The sequence below is a fragment of the Garra rufa genome, chromosome 10, assembly GCF_049309525.1.
Source record: "Garra rufa chromosome 10, GarRuf1.0, whole genome shotgun sequence".
In the NCBI taxonomy this organism is placed as follows: Eukaryota; Metazoa; Chordata; class Actinopteri; order Cypriniformes; family Cyprinidae; genus Garra; species Garra rufa.
The window spans coordinates 16,578,851-16,597,427 of record NC_133370.1 but is presented as its reverse complement, the minus strand read 5'-3'; the positions used below and the strand labels follow the sequence as shown (position 1 = coordinate 16,597,427).

The window sequence follows — 18,577 nt, the reverse complement described above, 5'->3', positions numbered from 1 at the left end:
CTTTTAAAGGTTTAAAAAATACCACTGGGTGGATTTTTATCATTGTAGGGTGGTTGTGGACACAAACTGCCAACACACATTAATGTTCAAACAACATGTAAAAGTGAGTTTTGCATCCGATGACCCCTTTAACAGACATCTTGCAGACATACGTGTGCTATCTGGGCTCATTCTGCACACTTGATTTCGACATTGTTTCTACTACTTTTTTATGTTGTCCCAACAATAATAAGTTTAAATAGATTTAACTCAATTAATTTAAGTTGTTTGAGTTTATTAAACTGAGTTGTGACAAAATGTTGAAAAATTGTGTTGCATAAGCTTATTTTAATTAAACAAATTGAGCAAGCAGCAGCAATCATTTTTAGTGTTTGTTTCTGCTGTAACCCAGATTGTGTTATTAATTTACGGCTGCATTTTCTGCCATAATTTTCAACTTCATTGTGTTTAAATGGCTGAAGAAAAAAGCATAAATAATCAGGTCTGTCAAAGCCTAGCTAATACCTTAGAAACAAATGCAAATTACTTGATCATGCTAATACTGGAGTGGAACCAAAAAGCAGTAAATCAGCTAAAACTGATCTGATCATAACATTTGACTGCCCGAGTCATGCTCATGTCAGTCTGTTGCCATAGAAATAAACCCTTCCTAAACAACCCGCTAATTTCACAAACAATCTAGAGATGACAGACAACATAAAAAAGCACATAGGAAAAAATATACACAATTTTGCCCTTTATTCTCCATCCACAGGAGATGAAAGGCTGCTTTCTGAATGAATCCAACCACAGAGCACTGTGATTGAAGATTTGTAACAATGGCATCAGCTCGGCGGGTAGCAGATTACCTGCATCAACCAACCCTCCGGTTTTTATTACGAGTGCTTTGAACCCCGAACCTTTCTAGGAACTACAGAGCCTTCCAATCTCATTAGATCTGCCACGTTAACCTTTTCTATATGCATTTTTTATTTGTTCATTATACGCTTGTTTTTCCCCAAAGGCCTAGGTTTTTATCATATAGCCTTAAAATTATCTATGAGGCATAAAATCCCTTTTAAATTGCTTTATAGTTTACATCGTTACACAGCTTGCTCTCATTAACAAGTATTACTGATGTTTTGAGGTTATGACTTTCTAATCGGCTTAGTTTGAGCACTGCCAGTCATATACAGTATGTGCTTTAGGATTCCCACACAAATGACAGTGCAATCTGGATCATGTTTCCTAAAGACAACCTTTAATTTCCACATTGCAGAATTTTACACTTCAATGTCATGATCTTAAAGAGCTCATGACTGACAATATATGTATAAATGGAGCTAAAAGATAGTTATTTAGTAAACCACTCCTTGTTTACAAAGACTGATTGAAGTTAATAGCTGAAATGTCTTTTAAAATGCATCTGAGAATGTAAAAATGTGTAAGAACGAAGTAATAAAAGTAAAAGGTTAGTAAAGATTCAAGGCTAAAACTGGCCATCTGAAGATTCCTATGAATTAGTGCGCATGCTGAATATCAAATCGGTATGATATATAGATAATATCAGCATATAATATATTACTTTTTTATGTGCATAGTTCCATGGAAACATGCAGATTCGTAAAGAAACTAAATAAGAATGCATTTTACACATTTAGATCACAGTTTATTTGCACATACATTGTTTTAGACTTTGAATCACTAAACTAATTATGCAAATTAGCTTAAATGCTTAAACACTGCCAAAAAATTCTGTGCTGAATGCTGTTTGCAAACTGCAAATTTGCCGGTTTGCAAACTAATGCTGATTGCTTGGTTTTGGAGGATGCTGAGGTGCTGGGAGAAAAAAAGTATAACTATACTATGTATGTGGATATATGCCTGGTTATAAAACACTCTTTTTTCATCTCCATTTTATCATCATTTGATGAATTACTGATTGTCAGAAAATGTACTGTGTTAAGAACGTCTTGGTTACGTATTGTTACCCTCGTTGCCTGAAGGAGGGAACGGAGACGTCTCGTCGATAGACCGACGAATTGGGATCCCAATTTGTCGGTCTATGAACGAGACGTCGAAGGAACCGACTAAAAGGGAACAGCATTGCTATGAAGCTCCACCAACTAAACCATTACCAAACACTAGCTAGCCATCATAATAGGTCTGGGTTAAAAAATATATATTTTTTTTACAAAATGATAAATATTCTTAAATCTCAAGAATCAATTAGTCTAGCTACCCTGTTTTTAATTAATGAACGGAACATTGTAGCGCACCTCCCATTCAATAAATTGCAAAATGCTTCATGCTTTGTTACTTTTCATAGGAAACAAAGTCTTACATTTCCAATTCTCTCTATTTAATTATAGTATTTAAACAATAAATATCGTTTTGGTGCTGTTTAATGTGAGTAACAGATTGCTGAAACACCTCAGTTAAGAGATGCGCAAACCACGTTGTGAACTGCCCTGATAGCACACATGCATCACAGAGACATCTATTTGATGTCTGATTTAGAATGTATGTAAAACTGACATCTTACAGACGTCTGTCAGACGTTTGTACACAGCAGATGCTTTCCAGATCAACAGATCTTTAACAGACATCTTGTAGACGTACGTGTCAAGTAACATCACATTTACCTCCGAAAAAAACATATTCGGTGACGATTGTCAGCAAGAAAAATGACAAAACTATAGAAAGGAGAATTTGCTAAATATATGCACCATATAACATATTCATTATAATTTTTACTGTTTTTCAACATTTATTTATGTTTGAATAAATCCATCAAGTTTCAAAAAACTGTATAATTATGCAATTATAATTTTTTTTTATTATAAAAACTTCATTGAGTAATTTAAGCGTTTGTATACGAATCCGTTTATTTTAACCTTCAATATTATAGTAATGTAGTACCTACTGACTCTCATGTATATTTTGCAGCATAAATTGAGAGGTTTTTTTCTTCCTCGAGAAAATTTGCCATGTACCTGATATATATCCAAAATAATCGATTTCGAATCGGATTGGAAATTGAATCGAATCACAAGCTTGTGAATCGGAATTAAAGGGTTAGTTCACCCAAAAATGAAAATTAGCCGATTATTTACTCACCCTCCAGGCATTCTAGGTGCATATGACTTCCTTCTTTCAGACAAATCCAAATAGAGTTAAATTAAAATTTATCCTAGCATTTCCAAGCTTTAGAATTGCATGGGCACTTGTTTCTCTTCATCAGTCCAAAACAAGTTCAATAAAGTGCATCCATCCATAATAAAAAAGTGCCTCACATGGCTCCCGGGGGCGAATAAAGGTCTCCTGTAGCGAATCGATGCATTTTTGTACGAAAAATATCCATATTTAAAACGTAATAATCACTTTAATTTAGCTTCTAACTGGTCATACACGGAAGCCTACAGGTGGCCTTTATTCACCCCATGTGAGGCACTTTTTTATGGATGGATGCACTTGGATGGACTTGTTTTGGACTGATAAAGAGAAACACCCAGCCATGCAATTCTAAAGCTTGGAAATGCCAGGATCATTTTTTAATATAACTCCGATTGGATTTGTCTGAAAGAAGGAAGTCATATACACCTAGGGATTTTTGGGTGAACTAACCCTTTAAATCGAATCTTGAAATTTGTGTCAAAACCCAGCCTAATAAACTAGAATGGCAAGCTTAGCATGAAAGATGAGTTGGTCTTTAAGAACAGGGTTCACAACATATTTATATATTGAACAAAATCACAATGCACTTGGTTTCCCTATAAAGTAATAGCTGAAAAGAACAACAATGACAGCATTTAACCATAGACTGTAAAAAAAGAAAAAGATGGACGACGCATCTCTGCTTCATTCCACTATAGAAAATCAAACACTTGAACATGAATCAGCATGTTAAGAACTACCTCAAACAGTGGACACCATCTTTGGAAACCAATTATTTTAAGTATATCTTGATTATTTATTTTGGCTCACGTCCCATTAGATTACATGGAGAGGGTGGGGTTTATGACCTATACTGCAGCCTGCCACCAGGGGGGCAATCGGAACATTTTGGCTTCACTTTTCAGCACACTTGATTTAAACACACATAACGGAGCTCTACAAAAGTACAGATGTACAGCGTCTGGTTAAATTGGATTGTGGGTGGTTAGTGGATAACGTTTTGCACTGAAATACAGCTTGCAAAAATTGGCGCAGCTGTTTAGTGAATTCCCCCTCAGAGAGGAGTTTGCCTTAAGTACTTCAAAGTTTGATAAAGCGCTCTCTGAGAGCCGAAGGGAATGCGCAATCTTACTTTCGGTTCTTGCTCTGTGCAATCTCACTGCCTGAACAGCAAACCCAAATCATTCCTTCATTTTTGCCAACAATCAAAAAGCCCTAGTGACCCTCTCCAGTCCGCTGTCTCATTCCTTTCCTCATCTCAGCTGCTTTCAGGCCAAATCATCTCAAAAGAGCCCGAGACAAGAAAGGAAGTGGAAAGATGCTGTACTCATCGACTCTCACTCTCACATGAGAACGGATCAGTGTCTGGATCTTAGTGGCCCCTGAAGACAACAGGCTTTGATGTGTACTACCTTCCTTTATGTCCAGACCCATCTCACTTCACAAAAAGAGAATGCGCAAAAAGATTAAATGAAGCACAAAAGAAAAGGGAGGAAGGGGAAAAAAGGAATTTTCTCCCGTACTGCCGTGCCTTCATCGCAACCAGACGTGGTGCCAGAACCTGAGAGGTTTGATCAGCGTCCCAACACTTGCTCTCCAAGAAGCCCCCTCCATTCGAATCGTTCCCTGTGCTAGGGAAATCATTTTTCGCTGGAGGAAAATTAGTTTTCTCATCACAGAACTTGGTACCAGGCACTTTTAGCGAACACAATTTTGGAGGAGCCAATATGAATTTCCATAGTGTCTGCAGAATATGGACTGGTAATTCAAAGTTTTACACAGTATGAGGTGCTAAAAATCTAGAGGAATCATTTAGCAGGGAGGTTATCACTTTTGTGATAAAAGCACCCGTTTGCAGCTTAAATCTTTCCTCAGAAATGGAATTACGAGTAAAATTTTTAATTAAAGGTACATCATCATTTACTCTCATGTCATTCCCCTCCCTTGTGTTATTTTCCTTTTTCTGTGAAACAAAACATGAGGTGTCAGGAAGAGTTTATCTTTTCCAAGCAACAAAAATTGGCGTTGATTTTTACCGCCAAGCTCCAAACAGACTAAAAGCTCACTATAAAAGTGTCAAAACAGTTCACTGTATAAAGAATGGAACAAAGCAGAAGCTATTTTTACCTGATAATCTTTCTCTTTTTGTTTTACAAAAAATAAGGGGCAAAAAGCATATTTCTATTCCATTCCATTGACGGCCATTCAAAATGGCAAAATAGCCATTCAAAATGCATTCTCACAAAATATTTTTAATATATATTTTAACACAATTATTTCATTACACAATATTAAAGATGTTTCACCGAGATTAGAAGTTTTTTTTTTTTTTAAGTAAGAAAACAGAGTACTTGCTTTGTCCTACATAGCTGACAGAAAAAGTGCACTAATTGTCATGGCAATTAAGTTTCACATTTATTTTCCAGAGACTGTGCTACGATAAGTACATTTCTGTATTGTTTTAATTATATCCTGACCCTTCTTGTTTTTACCTGATGTAAGAGATCTAAATGAATGATATCAAAGACGTACAAGTTGTCTTCTGAAGTGGCTGTCTAATAACACTTGAAATATTTCTTTACATACAGTGAACACAGTTCTTCTCCCTGCCTATTAACTGATAGATGCGTCACAGCAGACAACTTCTAATTCAGTGGAACATTTACTGTTAGACATTTATCTAGGATACCTAAATGTTTTGTTGTTGTTTACTATAGAAGCCTGTTTCTGCCACTGAATAATACAAAATATAAAAAAGATAATTGCGACTTCTTATCTCACAATTCAGACTTTGTTTCTCAGAATTGCGTGATACAAACTCGCAATTCCAACTTTTTTCAGAATTGTGATATATAAACTCGCAATTGTGAGAACTTAAGTCAGAATCCCTTGATACACTGTTTATATCTCGCAATTCTGACTTTATAACATGCAATTGCGAGTTTATGTTACAGTTATGAGAAAAAAGTCCAAATTGCAGAATACAAATTCACATTTGTGAGAAAAAAGTCAGAATTAAGAGTTATCTCGCAATTGCGAGTTTGTCTCACAATTCTGAGTCAGAATTGCGAATTTGTATCATAATATTAAGAAAAAAAAGAATTGTGAAATAAAAAGAAAAATGAACCCACAATTGTTTATATTTCGCAATTCTGGCTTAACATGAAATTGCGAGTTTACATCTCACAATTATGAGAAAAAAGTCAGAACTGCTACAAAGAAGTCAGAATTGTGGGATGCAAACTCACATTTGTGAGAAAAAACTCAGAATTAAGAGTTCTCGCAATTGCGAGTTTATATCTCACAATTCTAAGACAGAATTGCGAATTTATATCATAATATTAAGAACAATAAAGAATTGTAAGATAAAAAGTAAAATAAACCCACAATATTTCGCAATTCTGACTTAACATGAAATTGCGAGTTTACATCTCACAGTTATGAGAAAAAAAGTCAGAACTGCTAGAAAAAAGTGAGAATTGTGGGATACAAACTCGAGTTTATATCTCACAATTCTTATAAAAAGTCAGAATTGTGAGTTTATATCACGCAATAATGAGAAAAAAAATCTGAACTGTGAGATAAAAAGAAAAACTCACAATTGTTTTTATCTTGCAATTCTGACTTTATAACTCCAAATTTTACAATTCTGAGGGAAAAAGTCAGAATTGCAAGACATAAACTCGCAATTGCTAGAAAAAAATCTGAATTGTGAGTTTTTGTCTTGAAATTGTGAGTTTATATCACGCAATTCTGTGAAAAAAAAGCCAGAATTGTGAATTTAAATCTTGCAATTCTGACTTTATAACTCGCAATTACAAGTTTAAATCACAATTCTGAGCAAAAAAGTCAGAACTGAGAGTTTGTATCAGAATTGTTTGTATTGAAAATTCAGAATTGTGAGATAAAAAGTCCTCCTTTTTTTAATTCAGTGTCGGAGTTTTATATTTTATATATGCAGTGACATATGTGCAATATGCTACTTTAATTGCAGCAAGCCACTAAAACAAGTGTGTTGAAACAGTAAAACATCAAATAAGAGACATATGATACTGCAAGTAGCACAAATATGCAAGGGGGAAAAAAATCAACAGTGATTGGTTAAAAAACTTTTGTGCCCAAAAATAGTGTGCTCATAAGCACAGATGGCTGCAAGCAGGTCGCATAATAACGGGGAGGCCTGCACCAGCTGAGCAACTGCCGTTGCGATGAAAGGGAATTCTAACGGATCGTTTTCTCCAGGAACCATAGACCTCCTTTGTTATTTCAAAGGCATCAGGCATCATAATAAGTCTGCTGCTAATGTGCTTCTAAGAGCTCCTGCGAGGAACCCTCCTGCGAGATGAATTCTGCAAAAGTAACAGGTCAGCCAAATAACAAGTTATGCATTTCAGCAGAAACTTGGGGGATTCGGGGACCCAAATGAAAACGCACAATATTAAACCATAAAAAATGCTAAATGAAATGTAACGCCAGGTTCTTTACAATCATGCCATCAGTCAGGAGCTAATTAAAGAGAGCCGGGGGATCTCTAAAGAGACCTCAAACCAGCAATGGTTTAGTTCCTTCTCATCCCCACACCTTAAGATGTTATTAAATTATGCTTGCAAATGATGTCTGGCTGAATTCCCAGTCTCTTGCGGAGGTGAAAGTGTCATTTTAATCAGCGCTAAGGCCACGGTGGTGGACATTTTCGAGTTAGGAGAGCTTTTAGGCACTATCGGCACTAATCAGAAAATGCTGTCAAATTTTCTTGCGTTTAGCTAAAATCTCGAGTCTAAATATTCAGTATTACAAGCATGTGTCGTTATAATCACCAATTACCTCTTGAAGCGTTTATTTCAATCCTCTCAGGTGCAAGTCAAAGATAATACTTTGAGAGTGTGGCATATGAACCCCCGTAATGAATTTCTCCAGTTATTAAAAGAGACCTCCCAGGAATATTTCTGTACTTAACCATTTAATTAGCATGTAAAATAGTTTTTTTTTCAATAACTGAATTGATAAGCATACTGTCATAGTCAGCTTTGAGAAAGCCAGATACTGCAGGGTAGGTCGGCTTCTTTAATTCAGTGTAGGTTGCATAAACAAAGACCCAAGGCTGATTGAGACAACATCTATATATCAAAATATATCTCAGAGGCAAAGGTGATGCACCATGCAAGAGATATATGCAGTAAACCACACTTCAGAAAGAGAAAGCATGGGAAAAAGCCAAAGAGAATCAACAACGGGATGCTCCCCACGGATCCAACACATTCTCAGAATTCTAATCTGGCTCTCAGCTCGTATTTCTGGTAACACTTTTCAGTTTTCAAACACAAACCTTCTTCAAAAACGAGAGGTTTTGGCAGCGAAATTGAACAAGCCACCTCGCCGACAGTATGGACAGATTCTCTCAGCTTCCATTCTTTCAATTATCACACATTCGTATGATTCTCATGGTTTCGTTTCCACGACGTATAATACTGAAGCCCTGGAAAGAATAGAGGTTGCTTGTGAATGTCTTGAAAAACATCTGGGGACATCTTTTGAATGCATCCCACTGGGCCACAGGATTCGTGCAAAACAATAGTTCACACTCATAACAGACGCTGCATTTTCAGCGTTCGCAAAGCATCATGGGAAATCACGACAATGCTTGGCTCAGCCGCTTCGGTTTGTTTCCTTACTAAAAATAAAGGGAAAAATTAGCAACATGAAAATGCATATACAGCATTGCGAAAAATGCAAGACTTCCTAAACTGATTAGTGTCTACAAAAATGTGATATTTTTTAGAAATTGTCTTCCCGGGTGTATAAACTATGATGAAACTATATGAGTAAGAGATTCGTAAGTTAGTAAAATAGTTCCTGAGGTATGGTTCTTGACCCTCAGGGATCACTGAATGTAATTCCAAGGGAGGACAGAGATAGGGCACATTGTTCATTCACTTCATGTAGGCGAAATGTAGGGCACACTCTCGTTCGCACACATCATAACAAAACTCAATAATTCTGAGACTTTCATCCACAGCTGACCCTGGAGTGAACAGGGTTGAAATGAACCATTTCACGGTGCAAAATTTTGGTGGTCGAGCTACTAGGGTTAAATTTTCTGGGCAAATTTTGTAAAAAGGTCACCAAACACTTCAGAACAAATATAAAAACAAATGAGATCTGCAAAACACTTCTTGAATTACTACCAATCCAAGTATGAGGACAGTTATACGATCAGCCGACAAGGTTGTTTATATAAAAGGCATCTGGTTAAATGTTTCACAGCATGCTTTCCCTTTTCTTTTACTCTCAGACTGCCTGTTTAAACCGCCCCCTAATCTGCTTTATTAAGCGTCTTCTAAGCATCTATATCTCAGATTAATTAACATGAAACACAGAAACTAATTACATTTATCATTTAGAAAGCCCACCTAAAAAAACTAATCATTGTTATTTATTTACTTATGAATGTGTGAATTGCAGGTCAGAACCAAGAAAATGTACAGAGTTTTGTCCGTAATTTATTTCTTTGGACTGCTTTGTGTTGTTTATAATAACCTCCCTGTTGAAAAAACAGCATATGCTGGTTAGGTAGTTTTTGATGCTGGGATGCTGGTTTTAGCTGGTTTATGCTGGTCCTTTGCTGGTTAATGTTGGTCCTTAGCTGGTTTATGCTGGTCTTTAGCTGGTCATGTTGCTGGTCAAGGACCAGCATAAACCAGCAAAAAAAAAAAAACATAAACCAGCCAAAAAAACAGCATATGCTGGTTAGGTAGGTTTTGATGCTGGGATGCTGGTTTTAGCTGGTTTATACTGGTACTTTGCTGGTTAATGTTGGTCCTTAGCTGGTTTATGCTGGTCATGTTGCTGGTCAAGGACGAGCATAAACCAGCAAAGGACCAGCATAAACCAGCAAAAAAACAGCATATGCTGGTTACAGTAGGTAGGTTTTGATGCTGGTTTTAGCTGGTTTATATTGGTCCATTGCTGGTTAATGCTGGTCCTTAGCTGGTTTATGCTGTTTTTTGCTGGTCCTTAGCTGGTCATGTTGCTGGTCAAGGACCAGCATAAACCAGCAAAGGACCAGCATAAACCAGCAAAAATACAACATAAACCAGCCAAAAAACAGAATATGCTGGTTAGGTAGGTTTTGATGCTGGGATGCTGGTTTTAGCTGGTTTATACTGGTACTTTGCTGGTTAATGTTGGTCCTTAGCTGGTTTATGCTGGTCATGTTGCTGGTCAAGGACGAGCATAAACCAGCAAAGGACCAGCATAAACCAGCAAAAAAACAGCATATGCTGCTTACAGTAGGTAGGTTTTGATGCTGGTTTTAGCTGGTTTATATTGGTCCATTGCTGGTTAATGCTGGTCCTTAGCTGGTTTATGCTGTTTTTTGCTGGTCCTTAGCTGGTCATGTTGCTGGTCAAGGACCAGCATAAACCAGCAAAGGACCAGCATAAACCAGCAAAAATACAACATAAACCAGCAAAAAAACAGAATATGCTGGTTAGGTAGGTTTTGATGCTGGGATGCTGGATTTAGCTGGTTTATATTGGTCCTTTGCTGGTTAATGCTGGTCCTTAGATGGTTTATGCTGGTCTTTAGCTGGTCATGTAGCTGGTCAAGGACCAGCATAAACCAGCAAAAAAAAAAAAAAAAAACATAAAAAACATAAACCAGCAAAAAACAGCATATGCTGGTTAGGTAGGTTTTGATGCTGGGATGCTGGTTTTAGCTGGTTTATATTAGTCATTTGCTGGTTAATACTGGTCCTTAGCTGGTTTATGCTGTTTTTTGCTGGTTTATGCTGGTCCTTAGCTGGTCATGTTGCTGGTCAAGGACCAGCATAAACCAGCAAAAAAAAAAAAAAAACATAAACCAGCAAAAAAAACAGCATATGCTGGTTAAGTAGGTTTTGATGCTGGGATGCTGGTTTTAGCTGGTTTATGCTGGTCCTTGACCAGCAAAAAAAAACAGCATAAACCAGCAAAGGACCAGCATAAACCAGATAAAGACCAGCATAAACCAGCTAAGGACCAGCTTAAACCAGCAAAGGACCAGCTTAAACCAGCAAAGGACCAGCTTAAACCAGCAAAGGATCAGTTTAAACCTACTAAACCAGCATATGCTGTTTTTTCATACATGAACCTCCTGAATTTTTTGTCATGAAACATAATATATACGACCTTCTAATCAGCTCTTATTCATATCAAACAAGCGACCTTGTGGAAAACAGGCCAAGCTGAAAATACATGTGTGATTTTTTGCATCATGTACAACACCCTTAATTTTAAAAGACAGCCTGTCACACCTTGTGGACTGTGACCAGCACATAATCAACACTCTCTTCATTCACTAACAAGATCAAAATACTACCAACTTTCTTTTACAGTTTCTAACGCAGAAGAGAGTCATTATTTATAATAATTTGATAGCAAAATACACTAGCGTATTCGATTGCTTTTAGACAGAATGGTCCAAACGCAATCACAAAACATGCCATTTTTTGCATTTTCCTCGTTGAGTTCGCGGCAGGTTGTCCTTCTATAAAAGGAACACAATACAACTGCAAAGTATCTGAACTGCAGGCGCTGCGATTCTCTTTCACTACATCCTCCTATTCTCACTCTCATGTGTGGTTTTTGCAATCCATCCATAGTTTCCCTGGACCGCTTCCTAGCTTGGGTTTTGTTAGCTAATCTGGTGCGAGGAAGGCAAAGTTTAGCGGAACAATACGGCATTGTACATCATCTGAGAGAGGAGATTAATGGGAAAGAGGCTGGTGAAGCCGCAACTGAGATAAAGAATTAGCAAATGAAGCTGCCGCTTCTTTTTTGCCTTCCTCTACTGACTCCGGCTCATCCTTCACGGTAATTTGATTGAGAATGCTCCATGCATACTACAAGACCTACGCTATCTGCTCTACAGGGGAAAGTCTTGTTCCCAGAAATAACAATTCATCTTCAGGATCCCTGCCTCAGCATATATCATCGACTTGAGGCTCATCATCGTTATTTTACATCAAAGCAAGCTGATACATGGGAGACAGCGAGCTAGGCAGGAAAAAAAGATAGAGGAGAACGAGGCGAAGCACTTAACAATCCCGGGTCGTGTTCCCACACCCCAATTAATGCAGTGCCAGAAGGACGCCCGCATTCCTTTCTCTAAACAGACGAAAACAGGATTGATGACAAAGCCTCCCGCGCATAACTCACGGTCTGACGTGGAAGAGGAGAGTGGGACGGCGAAAGAAAGACGGAAAGAATGGGAGCGAGGAGAATTACGGAGAATGACGGATTGAGATGGAGGGCCCGTTTTTCTCTGAGTCTCCCTGGCAGCAATCTTACGTTTGTATCCATTGGCTCCCAGTGAAAAGGCAGTGAAATATCACCTGTCACCCAATCAGAGCGCAGCACTCATTTCCCAGTGACGCTTTAACAGCAGCTGCCGTCCACCATTAATATGTCATTGATAAATCAAAGTAACAAGTGCACAGGACTTTCACAAAAAAAGTTTCAGAAAAAAAAAATGTAGAAAATGATTCTGATTTATCTCATTATTCCAAAAAGAAAGGAATCAAAAGCGACAGTTAAGATATGTATAATGTTACAAAAGATTTTTATTTCAAATAAATGCTGTTCTTTTGAACTTTGTGTCTTCTACTTACCTAAGAAAATCATACGTTTTTTCCTTCACATCTCAATATGCTGCTCAATATGCTGAAATATTCTATGCACTAAGCCAGCACAAATATAAATCACAATGTGCCTTGTTTGTTTTAATGCTAGGTTTAGCTTCACTAGGAGATCATCATTATATATGATTCTTTGAAATATGCAAAGATCTCTGCAGTGTCACAAACTTTCCTATTATTATGATGACAAAACAACACTGTCACTAAATAATTGTAAAATATACAGTACTGTGCAAAAGTCTTAGGCCGTATTAATATTTTCACCATCAAAAATGGTTTTCAGTTATTTCAATCTTTTGCTGTGGTGTGCAGTAGGAAATATCAGTTTGCATTTACAAACATTCATTTTGCCATTAATTGTAAAAATCCAGTGAGATTTTTGTTTGCACAAGGAAAACAGCCAGTGCTCCACACAGATTTCTGATCTCATCATCATCCTGTCTGTCTGGAATGACATGAAGAAACAGAACAAACTGAGATAGAATAAATCCAGAAGAACTGTGGCAATGTCTCCAAGATGCTTCAAGAGACCAGGTAGCAAAGCTAACTGAAAAACTATGCAAAAGCTGCTTTAAAAGCAAAGGATGGTCACACCAAATCATCACCTTCAAATTATAAGGTTCTATCTGCATTCTGAGCACTTTCGAGATATTGAGCTTCAAAGTTTTTGCATTCCATAGACCTCTGTAGATAGAACCATTTTTGTTTTCTAAAAAAGGGGCCCCAAATGTACTCCGCTTACAAAAAGAAACATCAATTAATGTAAATGTGTTGTCACAGAATAAGAATATTGACAAAAATGTCAGAAAGAACCTTATAATTCTAAGGTGACGAAATGTTGATTTCATTTAGTTAATAGAAGCTAATTAATAAATAAAAACTATTCATGACATTATTTTTGACAGCATCCTCAAACTAGTCTAAAACGTTTAACAGTACTGTAGCTTTGCAGGTAGGTCTCTTGAATCATCTTGGATGTTGCCAAAGTTCTTCTGGATTCAGTCTGTCTCAGTTTGTTCTGTTTCTACATGTCATCACGGACAGATTGGATGATGATCCTGGCTGTTGTCTTCTTGTGCAAACAAAAATCTGACTGGATTGTTACAATAAATGGCAAAATGAATGTTTAGAAATGTAAACTGATAGTTCCTACTGACACATTACAGCAAAAGACTGAAACCATTTTTAGATGGTGAAAATGCTAGTGGCCTAATACTTTTGGACAGTATAGTAAGAAATATTTTGACACCACAGGTGTGTGAATGAAAAAAGATTGAGTTTTGACATTTTAATTCAAGTTTACAAGGTCAATAATCAATTAATCAATCTCCATAAGACAAGAAAATAATTACAATAAAAAAATATACTTTAAAGTGTGGTATTTCAAAAAATACACACTGAAGTAACATACTGCAAAGATAATCAGTCATCACCGGCAGTCAGCGGTGATGCTGTAAAAAAAAAAAGCATGTTGTCAGCTAAAAGATTCCCTAAGGTATGAACAACAAATCTTTATCAGCTGCACCACACACAGCATGCTTTTCAAGAGCAAGCTGCAAAAATAAATATATAAAAGCCAGAAAAGTGCTTTTTTTTCCAAGGCTGTCAAAAAGGAGATTAATTCTAGCCATTGTCATTTAATGAGCTATAGAGAGTTACCTGTCACAATGCTTCCACACATTCCTCTTTGTGTAAAAAAAAAATCACTATATTTAATTACTTTGCATCTGTCAAGCCACCACCCTCCCTACCTCCTGCCACCCCATCTGAACAACTTGCATTTGAAAACCAGTGAGTCGGAATCTGTCTTACATAAGCAACACGCAAGTCATAAAGCTGTGCTGCCAGTCATTGCTCCGTGAGAGGTGATTGACGCTCTAAGTGTCGACTCCTTCTCTTCGAAAGCTAAAACGCTTTCGAAATCTAAGAGTCGTTTTTCAAGGCCGGACGGTTTATTGAACGCTCGACCATGGAAAGGACGACAAGATCCACTTATACAAGGGCTGTGTGTCACCTCAACAATGGAGATGGAGGCAGGAAGCACACTTGGAAATAACAGGAAGGTCAGGCGGATCTGTCTCCATAACAGTGCGGAAAGCATTGACTAAATCTCTTTTATTTAATCACTATGCTGCCATACACATAAAATCTCACACTCGACCATCCTCACTTACACACAGAGGAAAACAGAACCACTACACTGAAGAACCAAGCCATTGTTGGCCATCCGCTGCTTTCAATTTTGGAATAACCAATCTGAAGTTCTGGAGTGAGTTTGTGTTATATTAAAATTGATTAGATGTAGGGGGAAAAATCATGATTACACTGCAAAAAGCTAAGTTTTAATTAAAAATATATCAATTCTGCATGTTCTGCATGCTTCAGAATGAATCAATGAATCAATATTATATTATATGCCTGAAAACCACAACTGACCAATCAAAATCAAGTATTCCAGAGCGATGTGTTATAAGAGAAGTTCAATACCTGCATATGGGACAGGGGCGTCTTTGTCCAATGCGACCAGAGGAGGGTCTAGCATTACAGTGTCCATGTTTTCGGTGATGACACCATGGTAAGACGTCTCGATCCATGGTTTGTGCTTATTCACTAGAAAGGAGAGAGAAAAAAAGAGAACTTAAATTCGGAACAAAAAAGTCTACAAGTTTTCAACAAATAACTCCTAAATAAGAACAAACAACACAGAGTCAGAGTCTTTTCTTTCCGTTTTCATGCAAAGAATGGCTAATAATGGCAATCGATACAAGTCCAATAAGCATGGGCTGTTTGTCCAATTCCCCAAATGGCAGCTTCCCTGTCTCCTACACAACACGTATCCAGGGAAACACCCTCATTTATCTAGTCTTGGCATGCTCTGTTGTTCCTGCGTTTTTTTCTGTGGCTGCTGTATAACAAGAGATACCAAAACAAGATGCTAATCAATGGATGACACAAATGCAATCTTCTACCTAGTGAAAGGAAAACATCCCTGCAAGAGTCTTTCTGCATTAAATAGCTTGTACCTAAGCAGTGTTTACACTTCTCGGAAAAATCTACATGCTATTGGCTCACTGAACTCTCTGTACACAACTAATGCCATGTTTGGCAAGTGACACAACTGTAGGGATTTTTAAGGTGATTTAAAATCAGATTTTCAGTCAGCTCAACACCTGAAAATGTAAATAAATAATTGTAGTTTTAAAGTCCCCCTGTAGTGAAAATCAAGTTTTACATGTTGTTTATTATGTTGTCAAGGTATCCTATTATTTGCATATCATTAACTGTAGGGGGTCTAGTGAAAAGGCAGCCAGGTTAATCCAGTATATTTTTCTGTAGATGTTTCACTAGCTGTTGATACTTTTTCTCTATTTTCACGACGGCATGTGCTGTAAGCACTTATTTATCGGTATTAAGAACCGCTAACTTTAACCCGTTAGACGCCGGGGTTTTTTTTTTTTTTTTTTTTGGAAAAATGCAGGATTTTGACATCAAGATTTCAAAAGCTTGTGGCTTGAAAGGGCTTAAAGATAGAGATCTACTGTAAATTAGAAAAATGTTGGGCATGACCGAAAGTTTATGTGGGGTGTAAATATACTCATCTAATTTGCATATTATGACGTCATCATGGGGGCAGCATTATTGAATTTTAATAATATTCAGGAAATAGTAGAATATTGAGTTGATGTTTTTTTTGTCTTTTTTTTTTTTGTCTTTTTTATCCTCATTCCAAATGATTAGAAAAGAGAAAACCAACAATAAAACAGGAAAAATTACTAAATTATTACTATATTACTATACAGAAGTAAAACGCATGTGAACAGTAGCCTAATTTTTGATTAGTTCATCAGTAATATTCAGGAAATAATAGATATTGAATGGATGTTTGAACTTATTTGCACATTTTTTGTCTTTTATCCTCATTCCAAATTATCAGAAAAGAGGAAACCAACAATAAAACAAGAAAAAGTACTAAATTATTACTATTCTATATAGTAAAATGCATGTGAACAGTAGCCAACTTTTTGATCGATTCATCACAATATTCAGGAAATAATAAATATTGAATGGATGTTTGAACTTATTTGCAATTTTTTTTGTCTTTAATCGTTATTCCAAATGATCAGAAAAGAGGAAACCAACAATAAAATAGGAAAAGTACTAAATTATTACTATATTACTATTCGATGTAGTGGTAAAATGCATGTGAACAGTAGCCAACTGTTTGATCATTTCATAAGTAATATTCAGGAAATAATAGATAAATGGATGTTTTAACTTATTTGCATGTTTTTCTTTTTATCCTCATTCCAAATGATCACAAAAGAGAACACCAACAATAAAACTAAATTATTACTTATTACACTACTATATAGTAGTAAAACGATCAAATGGATGAGAATAGAGGAAACCAACAATAAAACAGAAGAAATTACTAAATTATTAGAATATTACTATACCCCTGTGCACACTATGACCACATTCACCCCTGCCAGCCCCATTCCTTTTGGGCAAAGGGACGAAATGATCGCTGGTTTGTGCTTAGTGAACAGTCATCTTGCGCGGCGGCACCACTGCGATGCAAAGATGTACCGGGAGACGCGCGTCTATTAGACGGCCGATCGTCACTTCCAAAAGGCAAACATTCCCCTTCAGAGTCAGAATTGGCAACTAACATTTGCAACATTTGTTTGCGCTTCATTTGTTTGTGCTTCGTGAACAATCTCGTCTTGCACAGCGGCACCACTGCTCTTCTTGAGGTAAACATCGTCAAGTAACTTAACTTTAACGAATGTTGCAGTATCCACTTTTGTTGTCCGCTAGTAAAAACATAGGTTTATCAGTCATTATCCGTGTATGAACCAGAGCAAACAGATATTACCTCACGAAGTTAGCCAGCAGTCTCCTTGCTTATGGTGAGCATACCAGCTTTCTGGTTCAAACATATAACGTTATGGCTAAATAAACCTATATTTCCACTTGCCATAGTGTCGCGTTTACTTTACTAACGTTACAGGTTAGTGGATCGGGAGGCGCAGGCTGGTGTGGAGTGAAGGTGGGGCTAATTTGCGTATTCAAAGATCCGCGTATAGTAAATTATGCTAAGGGAGTAGTTACATTCAAGCTGTTTTAAGGCATAAGAAAATTATTTTCACAAGAAAAACATTTAAATATGTCATTTTGATTATCAAATATGTGTTTTATGGGATACAATTTTTGACTACAGGGGGACTTCCACACATAGGTCCCAATTTTTTCTGCAAAGAACGTGGACAGAATCGTGGAATCCAGGCATAAAAATGGAATTTACCATATAACGCGGAATGTCGTCATGGAATTTGACAAATTTTGGAAGAATAAATAAAGTAGGTCAGTACACTTGATAAAACACGACATGGACCAGTGTCTATGAATACTAGCCTAAGCCACAAATGTGAATCCTGCATGAAAGATGAAAGGTTTCGTTTACTAACTTATACACAATGAAGCATGCTTGACGCTTGCAGTGTTTTCAGCCTCTCCCACCTCAACAAATAAGTACACAAACACATAAACAATCTCTAGATCTGCTCTGAACATCACTTTATGAATGTTTTACCAAAACCAAAAAACAAAACTACCATCATCTTATGTCTTTATAGAGACCGTCATTCACTACCCTCTCCCTCCTTAATTTTTTCGAAGTTTGACATCAGCTTCCTTAGTATCCCTTAATCTATTCATTATAAACAATATAACAAGAAAAAA

At 36.9% G+C, this 18,577-nt stretch overlaps 1 protein-coding gene across 1 annotated transcript in view; it reads right to left on the bottom strand.

The window, feature by feature from the left end:
• clstn2a (calsyntenin 2a) overlaps positions 1-18,577 on the bottom strand; it is a 284,841-nt gene that overhangs the window by 155,354 nt on the left and 110,910 nt on the right. Inside the window, exon 2 of the mRNA XM_073849384.1 lies at positions 15,320-15,442. Coding sequence (XP_073705485.1) covers positions 15,320-15,442 — 123 coding nt within the window. The remainder of the gene's footprint in view (positions 1-15,319; positions 15,443-18,577) is intronic.